The sequence below is a fragment of the Ciona robusta genome, chromosome 2 (genome assembly GCF_009617815.1).
Source record: "Ciona robusta chromosome 2, ASM961781v2".
NCBI classification, from domain to species: Eukaryota; Metazoa; Chordata; class Ascidiacea; order Phlebobranchia; family Cionidae; genus Ciona; species Ciona robusta.
In genome coordinates this window covers 7,221,539-7,248,010 of record NC_143236.1, presented here as the reverse complement: position 1 = coordinate 7,248,010, position 26,472 = coordinate 7,221,539, and the positions used below count along the sequence as shown (strand labels likewise).

Here is a 26,472-nt window from a genome sequence, read left to right as displayed (position 1 = left end):
TCGCAAAAACAATGTAGCTCAACCGACCGATTAGTATTGGACAGACCCAACCACCTCGGAACTCTGATTGATTCCAAATCTTTAAGGTCTTGCACCCACTTGAACCACTTGTCTTCTTGGTGTTGCGGTATTGGCTGATCCCATCCTATTCCATCTTCGCATAGCTGTTGCATAATTCTCTTCACCGGAAGAAGGAATGGCTGAACGAATCCAAGAGGATCAAACACCTGGCTTGCCATTGAAAGCAGGCCTCTTCGAGTAGCCGGCTTCTCTTTCACGTTTACCTTTACCTCGAACGCATCTGTTTGGGTGTTCCAAAATATCCCAAGCGTTTTGTCTGTCGGTAGACAGGCCACGTTTAAAGTCTTCCAGCATGGCGACAGCTCCCTTTGGTTTAACTTGTCCATCACGTACCGACTGCTGCTCAAATACTTCGTTAGCTTGAACCCTCCACTTGATAACAGTTCGTCCAACTCGTGAATTAAGGAAAGCGCCTGTTCTTCAGTTTCTACAGACTTCAGCAAATCGTCCACATAGAAATTTTTCATGACTGATACGACAGCCTCTTCACTCACTCCGGGGATATTGTCCTTCGCCGTCCGTCTCAGAGCAAATGAAGCACAACTCGGAGAAGACGTGGCACCGAATATATGCACAGTCATACGGTAGGTTAACGGCTGTTTCGTGTAATCCCCGTTTTCCCACCATAGGAAACGAAATGCGTCGCAATCGTTGGAGTCAACGTACACTTGGTGGAACATAGCCTTGATGTCCCCTGTGAATGCAATCTTGTATTTCCTGAAGCGAACCAACGTTCCAACAATACTGTTTGTTAGATCAGGCCCGGATAACAGGTTTTCATTCAGTGAAGTCCCTCGATACTTCGCCGCGCAGTCAAACACAATGCGGAATTTTCCCGTTGTTGCATGGTGCGGTACGTACCACGTTCTCCCTGGAATCCCACGCTCACAATCCATGGGTACCACAACGGCATACCCACTTGAAAGGTACTCGTTCATTTTCAAATTATACATATGATGAAGTCTCGGGTCGCGAACAAACCTCTTCTTTAGACTCATCAGTCGCTTTAGCGCCATCTCCCGACTATCAGGTAAAACCCGTTCCTCGTCCTTCCAAGGTAACGCGACTTGGTAGTGACCACGAACTTTCGTAACGGAAGCTTCCATCTTCTCAAGGGCTTTTTTATCTTCCACGGACATTGGGCGGGCTGGATCATTGTATTCAGAAAAATCTTGATTGAACATTTGTTTCATTTGCTGATGTAACGTCTCCATCGTGCAACACGCATTGTAAGTGTGACGAGCCTCAGATGTACTTGCTGCAGGAAGGAAACGCTCCGGACCAACGAGCGCCCAACCTAACACGGTTCGAACGGCGTTTGGTTCATCGTCTCTCCCTATCCGCTGTTCAACGACACAGTGAGCGGATTTGCAACCGGCCCCAATGAGCAACTCCACGTGACGATCAGGATCGGGAAATTCCAGACCTTTCAAATGCTCGTACCTGTCGACAACCTCGTTGCATGGAATGCTGGATTCTAATGACGGCAGCTGCGATACCGCAAACACACTTGGTATAAACACGTCACTATCTTCGTATATACCGCGAATAGACAACGAAACTAAGCGACTTAACTCTCGACCGCCACCGAACAAGCATTTTACGTCTAAAGGTACTGGCGAACCGCGCAAACCTAAACGTCGCATCAAACTCGTGGTACAATAATTGCTATCAGAACCCTCGTCGAGGAATGCATAAGTCCGGTGAGGATGGGCTTTGTCTTCTCCCCACACGAACACTGGAACTACCTTGAGACGAACTCTTTGAGTGGAAGGGATGAATTCACCAACGCACGAAGTTGTAGGTCGATTTCGTATCTGCTCTTGCTTACCAGGAAAGCGTTGAATCGGTGAACTATCCCGTCTCATTGGATGAAGCGTAGTATGATGTCTGGCGCCACAGCGGAAACATCGTTGAGGACAATTGCAGTTCCTCGCAGTGTGACTTTTTCCCAAGCAGTTAAAGCATAATTTCTTCGACTCTACCATGGCCCAACGATCATTGGTTCTTCGCTGCAGGTATGCGGAACAACGCATGCTTTGATGATCGTCACCACAGAAGTGACAGCGCTGCCTCACTTCCATCTTTCGCTTCTCGACAGTCAACGGTTTCGCTGGAGCCGATACCACAGTATGTGTGACCGCATTGCCTACTCTTGGACGTACCTTAGACAGGACTCTTCCTAGAGCATTTGTGGAGGATTTCACTTTATCCCGGATGAATTGCTCGATTTGCGAAAACTTCACTTGCCCACCAGCGTTAAGATAAACAGCCAGCCTGTCGTTCAGTTGCGATTGAAGATGGCGCGGTAAACGTTCGAACAGAGCCTCAGTTGTCTGATAAGTGTCTAAATCAGTTGCGTAACCATGCTCGGTCAAAATTATGCGACTGTTGACGAGAGATGTTAGAAAATCGCTTAGTCCATCCTCAGTATCTCGCACTTGCGGACCTTTGGTAATTGTATCCAGGTGAGCCCTAACGACCATATGTCGTTGACCAAATCGACTTCGTAGTAAGTCCAGGGCTTCTTCGAGCCCACGTTCTGCTGGAGTGATTAGAGAACATGACTGGATCATTTTTCGCGCTCTGCCCTCGCAGGAATTTATCAACTGACGCAACTGCATCGCAGGTTCTCTCACCTGATGAGCCACCGTTTCCTCGAACGTCTTAATGAACTCGAAGTAGTGAAGTGGACTGCCGTCAAACTTCTCACGCCGACCATGAGTCAATACGATACCTTGCTTTATGACCGCCTGTACACCTTGTATGGCCTCCACCAACGTTGATAACGTCGCATTATTCGTCGAAGGTGTGGTATCTTGTGGTGCCGCGTGTCTGACCTGTTCAGATTCAATACCTGGTGGTGTCTCATTCGCCACTCTTAGAACATCGTGTTGGACTGGAACGTTCGAAATGTTCTCCCGAAGCCAAGTTTCTACGTGACGGGTCCCAACATCGCAAACACTACTTGCATCGGAAGCATCGTCAGCCTGTCTACGCAACACTTTTGCTTTGAGCATTTCCCTCTCCATAGACAACCTTTTCTCTCGAAGATCGAGCTCCGCTCGCTCGTAATCTAACTTCGCTTCTTCTTCAAGCTGCTGCGCCTCGTGAAGCAGTGAGGCGCGTCCAGAACGCTTCGAGCTTGCAACCGATGGTGCTTTAGCCGGAGACGTAGATGTAGTAGGGGGAAGGGGAGTCAACCCTGCACATCGTGTGACATAGGAAGTACAGATTCTCTCCATGCGCACCTGTTTACCACGCACATCATCGGATTTCGCTTTGGCTTCTTTTCGCAGCGAATCGTACTCTTCTCCTCTCGGCACAAATCTTGCAGTTTCATCATAATACGCCGTACACTTGTCTGCAGCGGCATCAAAGAATGCCTTCTTCTCTAACACTTCATAGTAATTGGATGGATCCTCCATGAGATGTTCTAGTTGGCCTTCCAACTTTGTGACGTTTGCCTTCAAACCACCCGCACTGCGAATCCGTCGTTCAATATCCCACGTGACATCTTCTCGATACATGTCTACGTCACCGCCTACACTAGAAACACCACGTGGTCCCCGAAACGCCATATAGACCGTAAATACGCAAAACTAAAGTAAACAAACAAACGAAAGCGCCAACTGTAAACTGCAAAAGTCGATCCGAAACCTCCGTACTAACTTCTACCCCGAATAATCGACAATTAACAGCGCAGCTATTTAAAAAATACAATGTAACCGACAAGCAGTTACATCAAGCCAAAGCCTCAAATTAAAATAACACGCCAAAACATTTATTCCCGTGCACGCACTCTAGAAAGCAGCTGTAGGGCGAACATAAATTATGGCACCGCAGCAGCACGAAAATCCAACACACGAACGGAATATTTGTTGCAGCAAGAGTTTTTTAAATACTGAAGCCACACAGTTGGCACGCTATGAGGCTTATTCAAATAGAAAGATAAAACGGTTAGATAAGAACTTAAAACGACTAACAACCAAAGAATAAGAACCTACCGCTACACAGCTAACACTGAAATGAACTAAAAAGACGAGCGCATGGCCAGACGAAACACAAGAAAACCAAGGAATGTAAATTGCAATTAACGGGGAATGTAAGACGCGCGCCGGCATCCGCAACGACTAACTTTAAGGAAATTTAGAAATGACGCTGTAGTTTACACACATGATACCGGTATCATGCGTTGGGGTCCAATCTCACATTTTCGACTTTTGCAAAAAATCGAATTTTTTGAGTTTTGGTATAAACACATGATACCGGTATCATGCGTTGGGGTCCAATCTCACATTTTCGACTTTTGCAAAAAATCAAATTTTTTTGAGTTTTGGTATAAACACATGATACCGGTATCATGCGTTGGGGTCCAATCTCACATTTTCGACTTTTGCAAAAAATCGATTTTTTTGAGTTTTGGTATAAACACATGATACCGGTATCATGCGTTGGGGTCCAATCTCACATTTTCGACTTTTGCAAAAAATCGAATTTTTTTGAGTTTTGGTATAAACACATGATACCGGTATCATGCGTTGGGGTTCAATCTCACATTTTCGACTTTTGCAAAAAATCGAATTTTTTTGAGTTTTGGTATAAACACATGATACCGGTATCATGCGTTGGGGTTCAATCTCACATTTTCGACTTTTGCAAAAAATCGAATTTTTTGAGTTTTGGTATAAACACATGATACCGGTATCATGCGTTGGGGTTCAATCTCACATTTTCGACTTTTGCAAAAAATCGAATTTTTTTGAGTTTTGGTACAAACACATGATACCGGTATCATGCGTTGGGGTTCAATCTCACATTTTCGACTTTTGCAAAAAATCGAATTTTTTTGAGTTTTGGTACAAACACATGATACCGGTATCATGCGTTGGGGTCCAATCTCACATTTTCGACTTTTGCAAAAAATCGATTTTTTTTTAGTTTTGGTACAAACACATGATACCGGTATCATGCGTTGGGGTCCAATCTCACATTTTCGACTTTTGCAAAAAATCGAATTTTTTTGAGTTTTGGTACAAACACATGATATCGGTATCATGCGTTGGGGTCCAATCTCACATTTTCGACTTTTGCAAAAAATCGAATTTTTTTGAGTTTTGGTACAAACACATGATACCGGTATCATGCGTTGGGGTCCAATCTCACATTTTCGACTTTTGCAAAAAATCGAATTTTTTTGAGTTTTGGTATAAACACATGATACCGGTATCATGCGTTGGGGTCCAATCTCACATTTTCGACTTTTGCAAACAATCTGATTTTTTTGAGTTTTGGTATAAACACATGATACCGGTATCATGCGTTAGGGTCCAATCTCACATTTTCGACTTTTGCAAAAAATCGAATTTTTTTGAGTTTTGGTATAAACACATGATACCGGTATCATGCGTTGGGGTCCAATATCACATTTTCGACTTTTGCAAAAAATCGAATTTTTTTGAGTTGTGGTATAAACCGGTATCGTTCGTTGGGGTTTAATCTCACATTTTCGACTTTTGCAAAAAATCGATTTTTTTTTAGTTTTGGTATAAACACATGATACCGGTATCATGCGTTGGGGTCCAATCTCACATTTTCGACTTTTGCAAATAATCGAATTTTTTGAGTTTTGGTATAAACACATGATACCGGTATCATGCCTTGGGGTCCAATCTCACATTTTCGACTTTTGCAAAAAATCGAATTTTTTGAGTTTTGGTATAAACACATGATACCAGTATCATGCGTTGGGGTCCAATCTCACATTTTCGACTTTTGTAAAAAATCGAATTTTTTTAGTTTTGGTATAAACACATGATACCGGTATCATGCGTTGGGGTCCAATCTCACATTTTCGACTTTTGCAAAAAATCGAATTTTTTGAGTTTTGGTATAAACACATGATACCGGTATCATGCGTTGGGGTCCAATCTCACATTTTCGACTTTTGCAAAAAATCGAATTTTTTTGAGTTTTGGTATAAACACATGATATCGGGGTCCAATCTCACATTCATGCGTAAACACATGATATCATGCGTTGGGGTCCAATCTCACATTTATGACATTTGCAAAAAATCGAATTTTTTGAGTTTTGGTACAAACACATGATACCGGTATCATGCGTTGGGGTCCAATCTCACATTTTCGACTTTGGCAAAAAATCGAATTTTTTGAGTTTTGGTACAAACACATGATACCGGTATCATGCGTTGGGGTCTAATCTCACATTTTCGAATTTTGCAAAAAACCGAATTTTTTGAGTTTTGGTACAAACACATGATACCGGTATCATGCATTGGGGTCCAATCTCACATTTTCGACTTTTGCAAAATTTTTACCAAAACTCAAAAAAATTCGATTTTTTGCAAAAGTATCATGCGTTGGGGTCCAATCTCACATTTTCAACTTTTGCAAAAAATCGAATTTTTTTAGTTTTGGTATAAACACATGATACCGGTATCATGCGTTGGGGTCCAATCTCACATTTTCGACTTTTGCAAAAAATCGAATTTTTTGAGTTTTGGTATAAACACATGATACCGGTATCATGCGTTGGGGTCCAATCTCACATTTTCGACTTTTGCAAAAAATCGAATTTTTTTGAGTTTTGGTATAAACACATGATATCGGGGTCCAATCTCACATTCATGCGTAAACACATGATATCATGCGTTGGGGTCCAATCTCACATTTATGACATTTGCAAAAAATCGAATTTTTTGAGTTTTGGTACAAACACATGATACCGGTATCATGCGTTGGGGTCCAATCTCACATTTTCGACTTTGGCAAAAAATCGAATTTTTTGAGTTTTGGTACAAACACATGATACCGGTATCATGCGTTGGGGTCTAATCTCACATTTTCGAATTTTGCAAAAAACCGAATTTTTTGAGTTTTGGTACAAACACATGATACCGGTATCATGCATTGGGGTCCAATCTCACATTTTCGACTTTTGCAAAATTTATACCAAAACTCAAAAAAATTCGATTTTTTGCAAAAGTATCATGCGTTGGGGTCCAATCTCACATTTTCAACTTTTGCAAAAAATCTGATTTTTTTTAGTTTTGGTATAAACGCATGATACCGGTATCATGCGTTGGGGTCCAATCTCACATTTCAGACTTTTGCAAAAAATCTGATTTTTTAGAGTTTTGGTATAAACACATGATAAATCGATTTTTTTTTTGAGTTTTTGTATAAACACATGATACCGGTATCTTACGTTGGGGTCCAATCTCATATTTTCGACTTTTGCAAAAAATCTGATTTTTTTGAATTTTGGTATAAACACATGATACCAGTATCATGTGTTGGGGTCCAATCTCACATTTTTGCAAAAAATCTGAGATACAAAAACTTTTTTTGAGTTTTGGTATAAACGCATGATACCGGTATCATGCGTTGAGGTCGTTGGTGACATTGCCTAATTTACTTTTTTTTGACCATTTTATAATGGAACGTGCCCATTCATTAGGGCTTTCCTGTAATTTTGTTAAAGGTTATCTACTGATTTTTTTTATTTCTGTAATTTTCCTTTGATTGCCTAATATAGGGTAACTTGGCTAAATCCCAGGAACAAATTTTGATCGAAATAGAAAACAGGTTTCTGATAATTCACTACAATAAATCCAACCAAGATTTGACAGAATACATATTTATTGCACAGTAAATTAATGGTGTGTCACATCCCAATTTTGGTCTCTGCAAGGATGCATGTAAACACTTGTGTCTTAATCTCCATATTATATATGTAAGTGCTATAATAATACAATGGCGACTTAATTGAAACAAAGTCTACTGAAGTATTTACACAAATAAAATGTTAATTTTTGATGGAAATCGCAAACAATTTTAAAAGCAAAATAAATGGTGTCAGGAAAGTGTTATATCAGCCAAGTTTCATACTTTGGCAGAGTCTAAGTAAAACACCTGTATACAGCTGTATACGCCTAACTTGAAATCAAAGAAAATAAACAAATGATTGGAGCATGGACGAGAACAATGGATAAATAAAAGCGCGCGTTCTACAAACAGTGAGTGACACGTGATGTCGCTTACTACAAATCACGATTTGAAGATTGTGGTCAAGGATAAAAAAAATGTGAGACTCTTGCAAAAAAATGTGAGAAGAGGCACAGGGAATAATGGTCATGAAGCGCAGATGTGGGTCCACATGCAAGTTGATGACGGTGATCAGCGCTGGACGTGGTCATACACAGAATCTTGTTGAGGATTATTTCCAGAATAACTAAAAACATATTTTTTTAAATTTATATTGTGATTAAAAACAGGATATTAAATTTTAGGTGTGCGTAATTTACAATAAAGTCCAACGTATTTTGGTATGTGAAATGTATATTTCGCCGTTCCGGTGTGATTAAAACCAGGTAATAGGATTTTAGGTGTGCGTAACCAATAAAAAGTCTAAAGTATTATATTATGTGAAATATATATTTCACCTGAAGTAGTATCAGTCTTTTATTCTAATAGTATTATTAAAATTGTCTTTGACTTGTTTTTTGTCGATTACTTTGTAACAATGTACCTTGAATGTTACAACATGCACGAAACTAACAAAAAATTGTAATGAATTTTTATACCAGGACCAGATTCAGAAAATTTATCACAGTTACAACTAATAACAAATCCTTATCTTACCTTCCTGAGAAATCACCGGTTGTAGCATATGTGGAATCTGCCGTAGCTTGGTTGCCCATCCTTTTATCTGGGTAAGAAATTGAATCGTATTCTGTGTCGTTAACAGTAGGGGCAAGGTTAAGGTGGCTGTATTCAGCTGCTGAAGAGTTCTGTGCACCCATACACGTTGCTTCCGCATATGTGACATCGTTAACCATACTGGGGGAAGGTTTTTCAACTTTTCGAGGTGGTTTTTTGGGACCTTCCTTTGGCTTCGGCACAAACTTGGCTCCTTTCGTCTTCTTGTCTTTTGGTGGTTTGGAGGATACTGTTTTCAAGTTGTTGGATTAGCAGCGCATTTATATATGGTTGCTTACAAACAGTAAACAGACTCTAAAAAAAACACAAAGAAAAAAGACCACAGGTTTTAAACTGAGGTTTACAGGGGCATATTAGTAACAAACAGTTTTGACCTATGACTAAACAAGCTGTCTTGAGCAAAATGCGGTAAAGTAGGTTTGTGAAGGGATGGTTTTAAGGTGAAACTTATACACTACATAGAACACTATTCTAACCTTGAGGTTTGACTTTAGGCATCGTCTGTGTATCCAGTGGTTCATTATAAGTATAAGTATCGTCCGCTGTTGCCCCTTTGTTGCTTTCCTTTCTCACATCAATAGGATCATCGTAAAGTGAGACAGCTGGTGTTGGTACACGCGGAGATGAGGGTGCCATGGGGAAAGATGGTTTAGGATGAATGTAACTGTTTGTGCTGGAGGTACCTGGAGAGATATAATGGTTACAATACTTAGAAGTTGTTCGTAAACATAATGCAATCCACCATCTACGCAATCTAACGCAAAACTTTTTGTTAAAAAAATTGGAGTGAGCAGAAAAAATGTAAAAACAGAAAAAAAAGGAGTTTTGCAGAAGATTTAGTACCTGGTATTGAATAAAGTATTAACAACTAACTAACTTTGGGGTTTTGACAATATTTGGCATGATGACTATTCTTTTTTTAGAAATGTTGCAATTTTTTACCATCTTATGCAATTGCAGTAAGTGTAAGTTGTGTAACAATCCTAAATTGCCATTATTGCCTAAACAGTAACTTAGATCTTTAGAATTCACACAGAGTGTCATGGCATCTCGATCATCTCCAGCATTACAGTATGGTGTAAACTGCATGTCTCCATAAAAAACAAACAAAGTAAAAACATACTTGCAGCTCTTCCTCTGGTTGCAAGGGCTTTAACATTATTTTCTACTTCACGGAATATAGAGTTGTATTGATCAGTTGTGAACGTGAACATTCCTGTGTAAAAAGACATAAAAAGTATTTTTAGGCAAAAGCTTAAAAAGTATTTACTAAATAGTAGGGTAGGGAAGATGGGATACCTTTTTATTATTATATTTTCTCGTTCCATTTGGTAGTAAACAAAAAACATTCAAAGAGTAATAAAAACTGTACCCTTACGACTTCCATAGACGGTTGTTAATTGTTTTAAACCCGATCACCATAATAAAGAATTTAAAACTGGATATATATAGAAGCATTGTTTGTGATTATATCATTTTTCAAAGGCATACCCTGTTAGGTTAGTTATCATGTTTCATAACTAAAGACTTTGTGTCAAAACTAGCTCTTGGTACATTTAAGCGTATTTACATGTAGCCACCATTCAAAGTGAAACTGGTCAGCAAAGATTAAATATGGTTTGAGTTTCTAACTGATTACCCACACGCCACACAACAATTACAACTGCATGAAGCAGTCACTCTGTAAACATTCAACAACTTTCACTATCACTTTATAAAGAAGAGTGAAGATTAATATGAAGCATTTTACGATTCTACTAATACAATATACTTTGGAAACAACAGGTAAAGCAAGTGAATGCTTGCTGGGTTGTGGTTTTAGCAAATACTACTAATCTTAAAATGGAATTACTAAGCCATATTAACTTGTGTTATGTTTGCTATTAATAAAATCTTTGTTTGAATAAGTGAAGCTTTATTACATGTGGCCTTTATAGTTTTGATTATATGTAGCTTTTGTTTGACTTCACATTATAACTTAATGGCAAGTTTATAAATGAAAAATAAAGGCAGGTCTATATAGAAAAGTGAAAATATCAGATTGTAGCGAGTAGCGACAGTGGAAATGTTTCTTCTACGATTGTTTTATTAAAATAACAAGACAAATGTAACCGAAAAGGTTTAGTCATTACAATATCAAATTATATATTTATGTATATCAATATGTTAAACTGCCTACCTTGGCCAGAAGGACATCTTCTGCCAGCTTCAAGAGAAAACTCTTGCTTGTCTCGGCCGTACCTAAAGAAATATAATTGTGTTATTTGATTGTATAAATGGGACATTTAAGGAATGAATTTCAATTTAGTTGGCGTTGACAAAAACATGACTAAGATGGGGTGCAGTATGAATGCACCAGGTTTACATGCTTTAAAACTCATATATAAATAAAATAAAAAATGATCACCATTGTGTTTAATACAACTATTGAAACAAGAATACATTGAATTTGATAACTTTATATCATGATGAGCAGTAGGAGAAAGTTTGTAATGTTACAGTTCGTTTTACAATATAACTGTGTTGCTCAGTGATATACAAGTGGGTTATTTCGCATGTGGGCAGATAACATCATTCAGAAAGAAAATAATTATAGATTTCCTTATCATAATATCATTTAGAATCTAATATGAGTCATAACACACACTGTACGCCTCATTAACCAGAAGTGTAACGTAATGAATTAAAAATAAGTAATGTACAAGTAACCCATTAAACCCACAGAGCAGAGATGAACTACCATGTGAGACCGGAAATTTTGCAAGCAGGAAATGCATCGTGGTGAAATAATGATACAAAGTTTTAATGCATTAAGAGGCAAACAATAACTGAAAATGCATTTCAATCAATAATATATAAGTTAAAATATCTACAGTTGGTCCAAGACTTGTATGGCATATTTTAAATACAAACCTGTTTAGAACAACCGACTTTTACTATAACCACAAACCAGATGATAGTTTGAACATAAATAACACCAATGAATATGCCTGTGTCACCAGTTGTTTACAGTATAATAACTGGCACACTCAGTTTGATATATGTTAAGTTCTGTTAGTGTTTTTATACATTACACTAATAAATGTAACAAATATATATTGGTAACTTACTTCCTTAACTGATAAAGTGGCCACTTTATGACCGATTTCTTTGTTTGTTTATCTAGCAGCTCAACTTCTTCTGTTGAAACGTAGAGAAAGTAGGAACCCCTTAGTTTGAGTCGTTGCGTCACATCGGTATCATGAATTACAACATCATAAAGTTGGTCTGCAAGTTAAATATAAAACAAAAGGTATTACCTAATTAGGTAGTGGGTACTGGAAACTCTTGTATGTGCATTTCTGTATGGGGTACATACAGTACTTTCCATGCAGAAAATTACAGTAGTTATATTTTCATTCCATACATTTTTTTCTATTTTCATTTTGTATGGGTGAGGTCCTACGTTACGGTAAGTCACAGGACCTGGGATTTAGGCCAAATTTAGTACATTATCCCCTATTTCCCAGCATTTAATTGGGTTTTTTCACCTTGGGTGTTTCAGACAGTCAGGACACACTGTGGAATTTATTTGATCTAATTCCAAGGTTATAAGAATCTATTTTAAGGAATACTAAATCAACAAAGATAAGATTGTGTACACTCAATATTACAAATCTGTTAATTCTTACCGTCATCGTAAAGAGAACAATATTCTGTTTCTGGGCTATGTCCAAATAAAGTAAAATTAAGATCATTCAGCCAACTTTGGTAATCATCGCCGTTATCAAAAGTGAAAGTCTGAAAAATAAAGAACAATTAAAAACACAGAAAAATGTGTATAACATCAGTAAGGTACTGGTGCAATTAATTTCACGGCTCATATACCATCATGGTATTAAAATTTGCGATAGCAGGGTGGTTTTCTTATGCCAAAATTATTGGCATTGCATTAGTCAGAAAACATTACAATTTAGTAGAACCAATTGCCTGTGTATTCTATAATTGAAAAAGTACGTGCCAGTTCTGGTACAATATTAGACCACCCAAAACTCTCTGAATCAATTTATAACAAAACAATACAAATGGGCCTACACAATTTAATTTCCCAAATATTGGTAAAGTAAAGTTATACAAAAGTGAAACAAAGCCACTGTATTACCTGAACTTTTCCATCTATATGGATTTTAATCATTAAAGTGTTTATTTCCGTTTCAAGGGGACTGGCATTTTCTAAGCTGATAGTTTGCTGTGGATAAAACAAGATTTTAATGCAACAGAAATTCATTACACAAGCAGCAGTTACAATTGAGAAGATTAAACAAATGCAACAAAAAATATCTTTTGTGGGTAGCTGACTAACTTTGATAACTATGCCTTAACATTGTGGGTAGGCTATTACATTGAATGTAACTTGCTTTATCCTCGTGTGGCCGGAAAATGACTGACGTTACAACACAGTTGTTCATACACTTGTGGCAGCTTACAAGTTACCATGTATGCAACATTGTGGGTGACATTCAATGGCATTTTGCTATATTTAATCATTATATTTAGCCATTACCTTCTAACCACTATGCGATGAAACTTCTTTTGAAAAAGCCTTAGGCATAGAAATTAAGGAATTTGTCTTCAGATTTTTAAAATTTAAGTTAAGTTTAACGAATGTTTAAATACATCATTTCTTAGTATAAACTGTAAGCAAAAAATACTACAAACAAATTGCATATAAAACACCTGAAAACGTTTACTTTTGTTACACCAACATTTTAGTTTAAATACCTTCTTTCCATTTCTTTCATAAATCTCCTTGCTATCAAAAAGTTCAAGTCTCGTAGGTTTTCCATTTTGCAATCGTTTGTGCAGCACTGCGTATTTCTTTTGTGGCTTCTGCAAAATTTAATGAACGAATATAATGTCATATTCATGATCAAGATTGAACGAATTTTTATCGAAAATAAAACCGTACCTTTCCCCCTGGCTTGGTGTAAAAAGTGTAGCCATCTTTCACAACATTATTCATAGTCATGGAAAAAGCAAAATAAATGCTTATTAAATAAAACTAGCTGTGAAAATAGGTCACAATATTAACATAACCTACATGTAGAAGTTGCATTTATTATGTTTTTCATAAATTGACGATCTTATTTTAACGTTTTCTGCTAATTGCGTGTCTAATTTGTAACGTCACAGAGCATTCTTCCCTGAAGCCAAACTATTTCAACTCACTGCGGCAAATTTCAACTCATTGCTGCGTAAAACGGGGTTGCTCAATCATATTTAATTGTGCAACTTGCAAAACATAATCTACTTCCTTCAGTTTCGGGGACCTCTATGTCACTTGCGCATAAACAGCGCCACCTACTACTCGGAAAGTGCAAATATATTTTTTGACTAAAATTAGAAACGAAACTGGAAAACTGTTTAACTTGTTCATTTCAGCGACATTCATTTTCCAAATATCTAATATTGTTAAACGGTCTTGGTGTTAAATCAATGAAATACATAAACTGTGCCTATAGTACCTGCTAAAGCCCAAATAATAGTAAAGCTGTTGAGGGTACGGTATAATTTCATTCGTACCTATCTCAACAGTAACAAATAGTTCGGTGTGGGTGTGTGGCTACAGCTTAGTCAATTCTCGCCTTGTCGTACATACTGCATAGCTCGCATACATCTTAACAGAATCCGGCTACAGGACAATAGGTCGAGAACTCGGTTTATTAAACTAAGAAACGACCGGAGGAGACCCAAAAATTGAGACCTTGTGCCTTCCCCAAATTAGAAAATAGACGAGGTGGATAACATAAAACGGGAGAAAAAGCAATAACAACAAAGAATGTTTAACACTGAAAAGTGGGCGTACCGTGCAACTATAGGGCGAGGTAAGGCGGGACTCGGGGTAGAACGGGACATTTTAAAACTACTTTTACAGGTACCCGCTTGATGATGGGAAAAATGGTCTGATCCTTGATATCAATCTCCAAACAACTCGAAAAGTATTCGATAAATGCATTACATCGTTAATCCATTCATGTGTGTCACTAATTGCATTAATCACAAAATTCTAGGACAGTACACTCTCGCGAACAGCAGCTTGACAAATTGTACACAAATTCTGTTGGTAAAAAAATAGCTTAACAAACTGTACACAAATGCTGTTAGGCCAAAAAATCAAAACATGTCACAAAACCAGGCCTACACGATTTGAAAACTACTTGTATGTAGCAAAGATGAAGAAATAAATAAATAAATAAATAAATAAAGGACTCGTTCAAGGACAATGGGTATACTGTCGAACTTTGAAGGTGACGGTGCATATATTTCATGAAGAGTTAAAGATGTGGATGGTAAAAACATGGACACAATTTAATTAACCTAATCCCTTACACGTTGACTACAAGATATATATTGATACTTTGACGCTATTTAGGTTCTGTTAGGTCGTCAAGTATCTGGAACAGGGCTTGAACAAATCTATATACATCTCTAAAGCTTGTATGTAGGGGGTTTGGAGACACCCTTAGTACACCCAATGACACAACACAGATCACACCATGGGAAAGAAGACCTGCTACAACCTAGAGAGTCATACAAAATTATTCACAAAATGGACTGAGCACAATATTATACATGGTGGCTTAATATCAAAGCTTCAACAAGATAAACTACATACATTATATATAAGGTGTTTTACAGATAAGATAATATGGCTCTATGCCATTCCTTAAACAGTGCTTGGTGACAGCTTAGACAACCCACAAGTAACCACTGGGTTGGAGCAATTGCCAGTGTCCTGTCCAAGGATGCACATGGCCAAAACGTCGCTGCTACCATTGTGGGCGTATGTGTCCTTGGGCAAGACACTTAACGGCATTTGCTCCAACCCAGTGGTCACTAATGGGTTGTCCAAATTATCAGCCATGCATAAAAAAAAATCCCCCCAAAAAAATAATCACCCACAAAGTAACATATATGGTAACTCGTAAGCTGGCACAAGGTGTTAAACCCGTGTTATAACGACTGTCGTTTTTCGGCCACGCGAGGATAAAGTAAGTTATATTCATTCATTACATTCAAAACTCTGTTACCAATACCTTACCACCCAAACCTCACATTACCTTTTTTGCATCATATTTAGTAAAGGTTATAGATAGCTGACAACCACGCTGTTGATAATCTGAAGGTGTGATGATGTTCATGCCATATTTATTTAGGTTTGGCTCAAGAAGACTCTCTAAATAACTGAAATAGGTTGTGGTGTTATAAATAAAGCATTGCAATTTGCAATTTTGAATGAATGAACAATATAAACTATCCCGCAAGACGGAGCAACATATTCCCTATTGCATGGGTGTTTTGTTTCACACACCTCATGCCCACTTACCAGCTAACATGTATTAGCTCATATTCTCGGTTTGTAACATAGTGGCTTAATTTTTTCTGTGTGGCTGACAATTTGGACAACCCATTAGTGACCATTAATAGAAAGCAATTACAACCAAGTGTCTCATCCGTGGACAAACCCCAATGACAGTTGCAACAAGCCCTAAACCCTTGTCCTCTGTGGACATTTTAACCACTGAGCTACAACAAAAGTTTCTATTTAATATTAAACTTACCAGTTCAATAAAATGCTTTTCTTTCTAAAATCTTGCATGGTTGTTTTTCCATATACCTCCAAGCTAGCAGCGATACAAGCCAAGTTAATAACCGATGGATTTGAGTTATGGTAACCTTTGATTCCAGGGGAAAAATCATGATCACTGGTAAAGTCAAACCTTGTATTTTCAGAATGGCCCCACCAACCTTTAGAAAGTATAAATTAAAGTTTGGAAGTTATAATTCTATGATTTGCTTTTGTATATTTTCCTGTTAAACTGCAAAAGAGAGTACTTTCTACTTTAAAAAATACATGTTATATTCTGGGTGAGGCTCTATAGCCTACAGCACGGCACAACAGGGAACCTGGGTGAACCACATATGTTAAAGCCTACCGCTTTTAAAGAGCGAACAGAAAACCGTTAAAAAATTGATAAAAATTGAAAAAAAACATTTATTAAAGTCAGTAGAAATAAAATTGTTATAAGATAGTTATTAACCCAGAAGTTTTGGGAAATTATTGTTTTCGTGCTTCTTGTGCATAAATGCTCCACCAGTTGCTCCGGCACAGGAATTCATAAACTTGTGGTGTCCCCAAACAGCAAAGTCAACGTTCCAATCATGTAGATGAAGTTCAACATTTCCAATTCCTTGAGCAAGGTCATAGCCAACCTGTTTAGAAGTTTAGGCGTCATGTTTTTTTAATCTTAAACAAAATCTTGAGTAACATTGTTAAAATGCAGTTACACTCATGGTTATCAAGATCATACATAGGTTACCTTATTGATTAACATGGCAAATGCAATACACCAACTTTGCTTGTTTATTTGACACCTAACAAAAGGTTAAAAGCTGTAGCATCAACACTAAGAGTGCTACAACTACATCTCACCGAGAAAGCTTATGGACACTCAATTATTAAAACTTAAATGTACATATCCAAAAAATAAATATCTCAGTGAGGCACAATAAACTTGGCATCAACACAACATTAAGATAAATTATTTCTTACATGTACATTATAATATACCTTGCAACCTTTTGCATGAGCAGCAGCAGTTATAACTTTCATGTCAAGTAGCTGTCCCGTCAAATACTGGACACCACAAAGCAGCACAACAGCTACAGAATCTCCCTCTCTTTCAATCATATCCAATATATCGCTTGTGTTGAGAAGTTTACTCTCCTTGAAATTACAAACAATACATGAAAGATATAATAAGTAAATTTAACTTATTTATCCTTGCGTGAAAAGCCAACGACAGCAGCTATAATAACCCAGATGTTCATTAACAACATTGTGCGTCATATTTTTCTGTATGTCTGACCATTTAGACAACATAGAGGCCACAGGGTTAGAGCAATGTTCCGTAAATGTCTTGTCCATAAAAACATACTCGTAAGCAGGCATGAGGTGTATGAAACCGAACACCCGTAGAATAACTACTGTGGTTTTCCGGCCATGAGAGGATAAAGCAAATTACATTCATTCATATAAACTTTATGGAAGATGTGGTTTTGAGGAGAATTTCAATCCTGTTTTACAAATCAATAGAAAACCCTACAATCTTACCGGGCGTGGTTCCCAATAAACCAAAGAATCTTCGGGTTTGAATCCTCGTTGTAAAACATGCGACTCACAAGCATAGAAAGTTGTAGGAAAGGCACCTCGTTCAATGATTATCTTGAATCTCTGCTTGGTTGGATTGTAAAAGGAAATCAACAGAAAGTTCAAGTTCACTGTCAGGGAATTCATTAGAGCAACCTGGAAAAAATATATCATGTCTGTTCATGTTAAGTTTTTTTAAATTTTCTATTATAATTTTAAAAACAAATAAAAGTGATCATTGTTATTGCCTGGACCTGTGGCAAAGTGGTTAGCGAGCCTGCCTGCAACCCAGAGGTAATGGGTTCAAGGCTCGTCGCTGCTACGCGAATGTGTTTTGTGCAAGACACTTAACTCCTTAGGGACGAGTAGTGCAAATATGCATTTTGAAACAGGTGTTCACATAAAAGTTCATAATTTTGTTTATAGTAGGTAAAATTTCTTACAGTTGGTTTTATTTGAAAGAGGAAGGAATTATCCACCAATATAACGTTTGAAAAAGGCATCATAGCATTTAAAAGTTTTTACCAAACTTGATTTGAAAACCGTAATGTATTTTTTAAGAAGATGGTCTATATTCTGCTCAAAAATCAAGGTTTTAACGTCATTCTGTCCAATAAAAGCGATTTTATTTGATCTCTATGTTGCTCTGGGGCTTCCCCGTCTAAGTTACCGGTTAAAAATGTGGTTTTGCGTAAAAACGGCTATGTCAGCTGTTTTTGCAAGTTTTTTAGGTATTCTGAAGCAATTTTTACATAAATTATGTTTTTGTGTGTATTATCTAACTTCATTTTGCTTCTGCATGTTGTTTCTACCTTTACATTCATAATAAATCGGTTTTGGCAAGTTTTGTTACGATTTTAGCGAAAATGAACTTTCAAAAAATGACGTCATCAGGTTATAAGTGACGTAATTGACCCCTTAGACGTCACCAATTCAAACAATCATTTTAGTTAGGTAGTAAACAAACCAGGAATCAACTTTGCACTAGATTCCTTATGTATTTTTTACCTAAAAACCCAAATTACACATAAATACAAGTTTTCTGCTGACGTCATTCAAAATTTGATGACGTCATCAAAAAAATCAAAATACAATCTTGTAGCAATTTTTCCAAAGAACAAAAGTCTAATTGATCTTATTTCGCCAGCACAAACACCTGTGTCGCTAGAGAGCAATATGTGACAGTCGGTCAAAAATGAAAATTTGTTAAAATATATCTCGTCCCCAAAGGGTTAACGGAAATTGCTCCAATCCAGTGGTCACTAATGGGTTGTTCAAATTATTAGCCACACACAAAAAGGATGAAAAAAAACTAAAAAAAAATCACTTACGAAGTAACATATACAGGGCAACTCGTAATCTGGTACGAGGTGTATGAAACAGAACACCCGTGTTATAAAGACTGTTGTTTTCCAGCCATGCGAGGATAAAGTAAGTTATATTCGATTATACTAAACTTACTTCATCGTGATCAGCTCCCACCAATCTACCAATCCCACCCAACAGTAAGTTGTCATAACCTAACATTTTTGTTGTTGTCGCTGTAAACGGAGTGCGGTTCTGCCATTCTTCTAGCATCTATGATGAAACAACAACCATTGTTAAAGTGTTTGCAACAATGGACACTAATTTCCATAAGATTATATTTAGCTTTATAACTTTTTACATCACTTAAAATGTAATTACTCCGCATCTGGATCTGGTAATCTCTCTTTTAAAGTTTGGTGACTGTGACCACAGACAAAATGGCAGTAAAACGTAACTAAGTATTTATTCACAAAAAAGGTTATTAGCAACTTCCAACTCGGTGATTCCCAAACTTTTCTAAAATTTTAGATTTTTGGGTTATAAAAATCAAAGAAATATCATAGGAAAATGTAAAAATCAAAAAAAGAAAAGGCAAAAAATATTAAACCCGATAACCCTCTTAAAACACCTGTATGGACTACTGTTCTAACTGAAGTAAACTAATACCTCCAACACCATCTCTTTGGTTTTTTTAGGTTGCCGTCCAACGGCATTTGAACAAAAATCAATCCAGCTGTCTCTGCCATATTTACCTGCAAATAATAATATTAACTTTTATTTGTTTCTTTGAATATTGTAAATAAGGAAATTGGAAATATGAAAATATAATAAAAACTAGAAAGAATCCTCGGTGACATTATATATTATGCTAGGTATTAGGGGTCAGTGGTTTAGGCTTAGAAGATGACGTTAGTAAAAAAATCTCTTCTAATGCCATGTAATAAAACAACAAACGCTAAAAAGGCACGTAGACTAAACACGCAACATGTAACAACTTTTCGGCATTAAGTACACGCGGATGAATGAAGTAAACACGTTATTTAACAAAAGATAAATAAGCTACATCACCTTAAATACTAGGTAACTACCTACCACACTTTGGTTCAACCTTAGGAATACAAAATTCATTCTTCAAATGTCCAAGTTCATCGTTTTTGTCCAAAATTTCGCAAAGTTTTTCGTCAAATACTGTTACGCCTTTTTCCTTTGCCAAGTCTTCCAAAATCCCCTTTGGGGAATTTCCCAAAAATAGTACATCGTTGGCCATGATCGTATGGAAGTAAATTAATTAATATATTCTTCAGAAAAACGTCAAATAAACCTTTAGACCGAAATTTAATTATAAGAAAGAAAAAAATTTAATTATAATACAGCCTATTTTTGCCTATACTTTACCTAACATTATGCGGCTAAGTGTATTCTGTTCTACCTGTATTCCACACTTGCAACTAAAAGTATCCTGATAAAACTGATTCACAACTGTTCTGCAAAAAAGAAAAGTCAGATACAAATGTTCGGTACAAACCGACTGTACTCTAAATTTGCAACATTAATGCTAATCTTCTGCAGTAAATCTACAAATATCCTTGGTTACATTTTAAATTCTAATGCCAGTATAACAAGCATAATATTAAGACTCCGCGAAATGAGCCAAGAATTAACAACAACATCAATTTGTAAGCCTATACATTCTATATTGTGACGTAAGTACACAGGAAACAACGCTATATAGTGTCTGAGACTCCTGCTAGACGTTAAAGGTTATATGTCTTGTATAATGTCACGTTTGTATATGCGCTGAGACCGTAACAATCGACTTGATGTATAAGAATATACCTCAAGTAAGTCATACTTAATAAAATGTGCAATAAGTAAAAGGTAAAGGTACCACAGTAAAGTAAAGTGCATTGGTGTATATTTAGTGCCTTGACAAAGCGGGTAAAAACTTATAATAATGTTTGCCCGTATACGGGAAATGAACACACAATAATGATAATCTAACATGAATAAGCATTTCAAGTAAGATTTACACAACATAACACATAAATACCCAGGGCATCAGATTTACACCAGATCTTCCAAAGAGTTAATTCAGATAACAAAGCAATTAAGTTCACCTTTTGGTAGTAAACAAAGAGATTATAAAACTTATAAAACCGTATTCTAACCCATAGACCATTGTTAATTGTTTAAAACACGATCAGGATATTTATTTAGATGATATGTGCTAAAGGTGTACCATCTTACCCCAGCACGGGACTATAATAAAAAAATTACTATTTTTTATATAAAAAAACGGTAGCTTATGGAACGACGTTCCAGGCTAAGATACTGCCCGGCCAATAAAACAATATATATTAAAACCGCCTAAACGACGCTACTGTTTTGACAGTACACCGCGTAAAACTTGGCAAAGTCGGAATACATCCCAATACCTCGTGTAGAACGGATTAGCCGATATACGTAGCATATCTGGATCCTTAAGACTGCAGTTAACATTCTTGCGTTTCAACTTTTCGTGTACCTGTTGTGGTTTAGAACGAAAATATATAAAATACTGTGCGGAAAGATAACATTATAACAACCCCTATGTTTCATATTCGTGTTTTACCAATTACCATCGATTTTTAAGAGTCGTGAGGATGCTAAATGGTTGTTTAAATTTTAAATGGTGGTCCGCATATTTCATACAAACTTACTCATGTAAACTAACTCACTACGTTAATGAGACAAGCCCCATGTGTGTCATATGACTTCCATTGCGCCACCATGCGGATATTTATAAGTATCCCATGCATTCAAAAAACAAAACACCTACGTCCACGATGTTTCTGTCATGTATTTTAACAGTTAGTTGCCCACCGCGTTGCTTGTAGTCAGAAGGCGATACAATTTCCAGACCGTGTGTTCGTAACTCCAATAACAACATCTCTAGGTAGCTAGAAAAAATAAGTTCAGTTGAGTTTAATAAAATGTAACTGATTTATTCTAGCATGGCGGGCAACGGCAAATGTTATAATACGAAAAGTGTTTTGCTTCATACGCCTATTAGAAATCTCTCTAGGTATAATAATGTGGATTAAGATGGATATCGCTATGTCACAAGAAAAGGAAAGCATGAAACAACTACCCTCAACCTAATACCTTTCTAAAGGTCTGTCTTGTAGGTTGTCGTCTTGTCGGCCCCATCTGTGAATTTGCTATAGCATATACTGATATCTTGACTATACACTACAGACTGTGTGTATAGACATACAACCCAAAGTAAATTTACCTACAGTGTATACGTTGCTTGAAACAACCTACCCTATAAGTAGAATGCTTTTATTCCTTAACTTAGAGATACTGGTCTTCTTAAACACTTCCAAGCTACCAGCAACACAAGCCAAGTTCAACGGTGAAGGCGCGGAGTTTCTGTAAGCGTTGATTCCAACCAAAGGTTCCAAGCCAGATTGAAAATCAAAACGAGTGTTAATGTCGTAACCCCACCAACCTGTAGTAAAGTATATTTGAGGCTCTGTGTAGTGAGGTGGGGGAAGACGAGACACCTTTAGCACACAATATCCAAATATCCTGATCGTGTTTTAAAAAATTATCAACCATCTATGAAAGTCGTGAGGACACGTTTTTATATTTCTTGGAATGTTATTTTTTACTACCAAAACGGACGAGTAAATAAAATGAAAAAGTGTACCATGTACCCCCACCCTACTATTTTATTGATGATATAGATATAACACTTACAGTAATAAATAAACTTTATTTAAAGTTTTATATTCTTATTTAAAGTAAATTCTCTTACCAAGCAACTTTGGGAAATTGTTTCTTTCGTGTCTTAGGTGCATGAACGCCCCACCAATGGTACCAGGTCCACTGTTCATAAACTTAAAGTTTCCCCACACGGCAAAGTCAACGTCCCAACTATGCAGATGGAGTTCCACAGATCCAATAGCTTGAGCAAGATCAAATCCAACCTTGTGTAAAAAATTTTATAGTACCGTGGCGAACAACATTAGCATGTCATATAATATAGTAGGGTGGGGGAAGAAGAGAAACCTTTAATCTAGTTTCGTGTCCTATTTGGTATTCTTCACGACTCTCATAGACCATTGTTAGTTGTTTAAAACACGATCATTACATTTTGACATTATGTTCCAAAGGTGTTCCATTTTACCCCACAGTACTACAACAGACAGAAGTGTATTAATGAACACATACCATGCAGCCTTTAGCATGTGCAACGTCTGTTATGGTCTTCATATCCAAGAGTTGTCCTGTTAGATATTGAACACCGGAGAGTAACACGAGGGCGATGGACTCGCCTTCGTCATTGATTACATCAAGTATATCACTTGTGTGTAGAATCAATTCCCCCTGTTGTAAGGAATGCAGTAAAAATATGAGGCATTACCTCGCCCGCCTCTAGTCCAGAATTTTCTAAAGGATTGAGGCTTGATGCTGCTACCAATTTGGGCATGTGTGTTTATGGGAAAGGCACTTAATGACAATAGCTCAAACCCCAAACCCATACCCAAAAAAATCACCCACAAAGTTACGTACTTGGTAATTCGTAATCGGGCACGTGGTGTATAAAACAGAACACTCGTGTTATAGATTGTCGTAAATACATTCAATCAATCATTTACCTTTCGTGGCTCTAGCAGCAAAAGACTATCTTTGACATTAAACCCTCTTTGTTTTATATGAGACGCACACGAGAAATAATTGGTGGGGAAAGTTGAGCCTTCCAATAATATTTTGTTTCTCGATTTTGTTGGGGAGTAAAACGAAGTCAATAGAAGATTGAGGTTGACTGTAAGAGTGTTCATTAACGCGACCTAAGAATATAAGGGGTGCATGGTAAAACAGTGGATTCAAGATTTGTAATGTAGTCAACGAGCATGAGGTATATCAATACACCTTGTGTGCTTGGTGTATAAGACGATACCCATAATATAGTAGAGTGGGGGGAGATATAGGACGACTTTTCTTTCTATATTTTCCCGTATCTTTTAGTAGTAAACAAAGAACAGTTAAAGAACTACAAAACCGGATTTCCCTACTCCGTTGGACCGTTGTTAATTGTTTAAAACACGATCAAAAAAATTAAGATATTATGTGCTAAGTTTGTCCCATCTTCTCCCACCTACTATATGTATCATGGCCCACTCAAAATGTATTGAGTAGGCCATGTATGTATATATAATAGACGCTCCAATTCACAACATTATACCTCATCACTATATGCTCCAACAAGTTCTGCCACTCCTTTAGCTAACGATACGTCACTGAATATATTGATGACGTCAGGATATCGATACGTCATCGATCCTCGGTCGGCCCATTCTGTTAAAACCTAAAGTAAAAACATGTTATTCATAAATGCATGAGGTTAGTACAGGTGGAATCTTATTTGCCCTCGCGTATGGGAAAACGACAGACGTTATAACATGCTTGAGAGTTACCACGTATTTAACTTTGTGGTTGATGTATAGCTGCCAGCTTAAAAATATAGCATTTAACTTAAAGTAATATTTTTCCGCTAACACATTTCGTCAGCCATTCGGCGTTAATAACATAGTTTTACCTTGTTGACAAATTCTTTAGTGCGTTTCGGTTGAAGGCCAAGGGAGTGGGAACAGAAATCAAGGCAACTTTCGCGACCCTGCTCGTCTGTTGAAGACAAAATACCCGTAATATAAAGTTGCACGGATCGTTTTTTTTACGCACAATTTTCTTCCAATAACCTTTATTTGTTTTAATTAAACACAACTCGATGTGGGTTGGTTTATGCAGCATTGTGAGTTTATCCAGACCTTTATTTGACACTTTAACTACCAGTTTTACTGCCAGTGTAGCTTTAAGAATTTTCGTTGTTGCTAATTTCCTTTCTCTTCTTTGTTTTAATTAATTTGATCTTGGCAATCGTATTCGAAGAGGTAAACGTGCTAATTTATGTAAATGTGATCTAAGTTTTGAAAAAGGAGTACAGGATACGTGGCTGTTAAATGCATCATATATACAGAAACTCACAGGAGTTACAAATATAAGTAAAGCATTATTAACCTTTACCTACCAATATTTATGGAGACCTTAGGGATACAGAATTCTTTTCTTAGATGTAAGAGGGGATCTTTTCCGTCCAATATTTCATGGAATTTATCATCGAGTGGTTTCAGACCGTGTTCTGCTGCTAACTTTGTTAAAATATCTCTTGGACGTTGACTGTTTGTACAAGTACCGTTCATTATTTAGTGCTGTACTAGTATACTGCTTGCCACTCGCTGTAATACACTCAACTGCCCAAGACAACGGTTGATTAATTTGCGAGCAAAAAATATGCGAAACCATAGAAAACCTAAATTTGTTAAACAGTCTCAGTACGCATTAACTTCTCCGTAATTTATGAAAACAAGTTATACCAAGTCATAAAAATGCTCGTTATGAACAGACTGTGCACTAAATTTGCAACATTAATTCTAGTCTTCTGCAGCAAATTGATGTTCAGATTTCGTAAAACGAGAAGAAGAAAACAATAACAATTTTTACACGCTGACTATACATGCTATATAACATCAGTCGCTGCGACTCGCGAAAATAATTAATCTATTTAAACAGATCAAATAACTATAGGGCAAAATGAAAACTTTTTTCAAATAATGTTCGGCTAATTTAATATCATAATATAATAGAAATGATTTTCGACTATTCACAACAGAACTACCATTTTAACCACTAACACCAAAAGCTGATTATACATTAAATAAAGGTCCACCTGTTCTAAAAGCATATCTAAATGTGGTCACGGGGCCAAGAACGTATTTATAATGTATGACTGACTAGACAACTTGTAATAGGTGACCACTGGGTTGGGGCAATAGACGTTAAGTGTCTTGCCCAAGGACATATATGACTGTTACAACATAGAAGAGTTATAGAAGAACGTTATAACGCAAACGGCGTTTAACTATCTTGCTTATAATATTGAAAATGCACTACAATTTTACATACTTCCGACTATATATAAGGCATTGTGCGAAAAAAATTCTTTATAGTATTCGTTCTAACAATTTGCCGTTCTATAGAATTTATATTGGGACGCAGGTTTCATATTAAAGTAATAGTTGCGGTTTAATTCCTATCTATGTA

General features: G+C 37.0%; 3 protein-coding genes and 2 long non-coding RNA genes across 7 annotated transcripts in view; 2 read left to right on the top strand and 3 right to left on the bottom strand.

Annotated features, from left to right (window-relative positions):
* The window catches only part of LOC149740720 (uncharacterized), a 163,843-nt gene that overhangs the window by 46,706 nt on the left and 90,665 nt on the right, over positions 1-26,472 (top strand). The gene's annotated exons all lie outside the window — the stretch shown is intronic.
* Positions 7,728-14,020, bottom strand: LOC149740731 (docking protein 5-like). Its single transcript, XM_089873406.1, has 10 exons — positions 13,774-14,020; positions 13,587-13,694; positions 12,967-13,053; positions 12,497-12,605; positions 11,936-12,092; positions 11,005-11,066; positions 9,949-10,041; positions 9,302-9,508; positions 8,748-9,054; positions 7,728-8,337 (listed from the first exon to the last, which is right to left on the bottom strand). Exons 1-10 carry the CDS (start codon positions 13,831-13,833, stop codon positions 8,283-8,285), a joined length of 1,245 nt encoding a protein of 414 aa, XP_089729532.1. The 5' UTR covers positions 13,834-14,020; the 3' UTR covers positions 7,728-8,282.
* Positions 14,211-15,837, top strand: LOC149740730 (uncharacterized). The gene is made up of 2 exons (XR_016384504.1): positions 14,211-14,689; positions 14,740-15,837. It is a non-coding gene; the product is annotated as an uncharacterized LOC149740730 (long non-coding RNA).
* On the bottom strand, positions 14,507-20,646 carry LOC149740729 (kynureninase-like). Of its 3 annotated transcripts, none has more exons than XM_089873399.1 (9): positions 20,416-20,646; positions 19,990-20,075; positions 19,477-19,593; positions 17,980-18,171; positions 17,437-17,592; positions 16,907-17,078; positions 16,427-16,613; positions 15,926-16,049; positions 14,507-15,385 (listed from the first exon to the last, which is right to left on the bottom strand). In XM_089873399.1, the coding sequence occupies exons 1-9, from the start codon at positions 20,588-20,590 to the stop codon at positions 15,230-15,232; spliced, it is 1,365 nt and encodes a 454-aa protein (XP_089729525.1). In that variant the 5' UTR covers positions 20,591-20,646; the 3' UTR covers positions 14,507-15,229. The 3 variants fall into 3 exon arrangements, with proteins under 3 accessions (XP_089729525.1, XP_089729526.1, XP_089729527.1); XM_089873400.1 differs by having other exon boundaries at positions 20,412-20,584; XM_089873401.1 differs by having other exon boundaries at positions 20,392-20,497.
* Positions 21,222-26,184, bottom strand: LOC149740728 (kynureninase-like). The gene is made up of 9 exons (XM_089873402.1): positions 25,400-26,184; positions 24,911-24,996; positions 24,557-24,679; positions 23,970-24,161; positions 23,542-23,697; positions 23,126-23,297; positions 22,630-22,816; positions 22,142-22,262; positions 21,222-21,847 (listed from the first exon to the last, which is right to left on the bottom strand). Exons 1-9 carry the CDS (start codon positions 25,569-25,571, stop codon positions 21,701-21,703), a joined length of 1,356 nt encoding a protein of 451 aa, XP_089729528.1. The 5' UTR covers positions 25,572-26,184; the 3' UTR covers positions 21,222-21,700.

Coding starts and splice junctions, on each gene's coding strand:
- LOC149740731 (XM_089873406.1), bottom strand. CDS start 13,833: ATGACTATGAATAATGTTGTGAAAGATGGCTACACTTTTTACACCAAG. Junction 12,093..12,496: donor TTGTTCTCTTTACGATGACG/GTAAGAATTAAC, acceptor TTTAACTTGCAG/ACCAACTTTATGATGTTGTA. Junction 11,067..11,935: donor CCACTTTATCAGTTAAGGAA/GTAAGTTACCAA, acceptor ATATTTCTTTAG/GTACGGCCGAGACAAGCAAG.
- LOC149740729 (XM_089873399.1), bottom strand. CDS start 20,590: ATGGCCAACGATGTACTATTTTTGGGAAATTCCCCAAAGGGGATTTTG. Junction 17,593..17,979: donor TTTATTGGGAACCACGCCCG/GTAAGATTGTAG, acceptor TGTAATTTCAAG/GAGAGTAAACTTCTCAACAC. Junction 15,386..15,925: donor CTAAATATGATGCAAAAAAG/GTAATGTGAGGT, acceptor ATGACTCTCTAG/GTTGTAGCAGGTCTTCTTTC.
- LOC149740728 (XM_089873402.1), bottom strand. CDS start 25,571: ATGAACGGTACTTGTACAAACAGTCAACGTCCAAGAGATATTTTAACA. Junction 24,997..25,399: donor TAAGGTCTCCATAAATATTG/GTAGGTAAAGGT, acceptor TGTCTTCAACAG/ACGAGCAGGGTCGCGAAAGT. Junction 22,817..23,125: donor CAATTTCCCAAAGTTGCTTG/GTAAGAGAATTT, acceptor ACTTTACTACAG/GTTGGTGGGGTTACGACATT.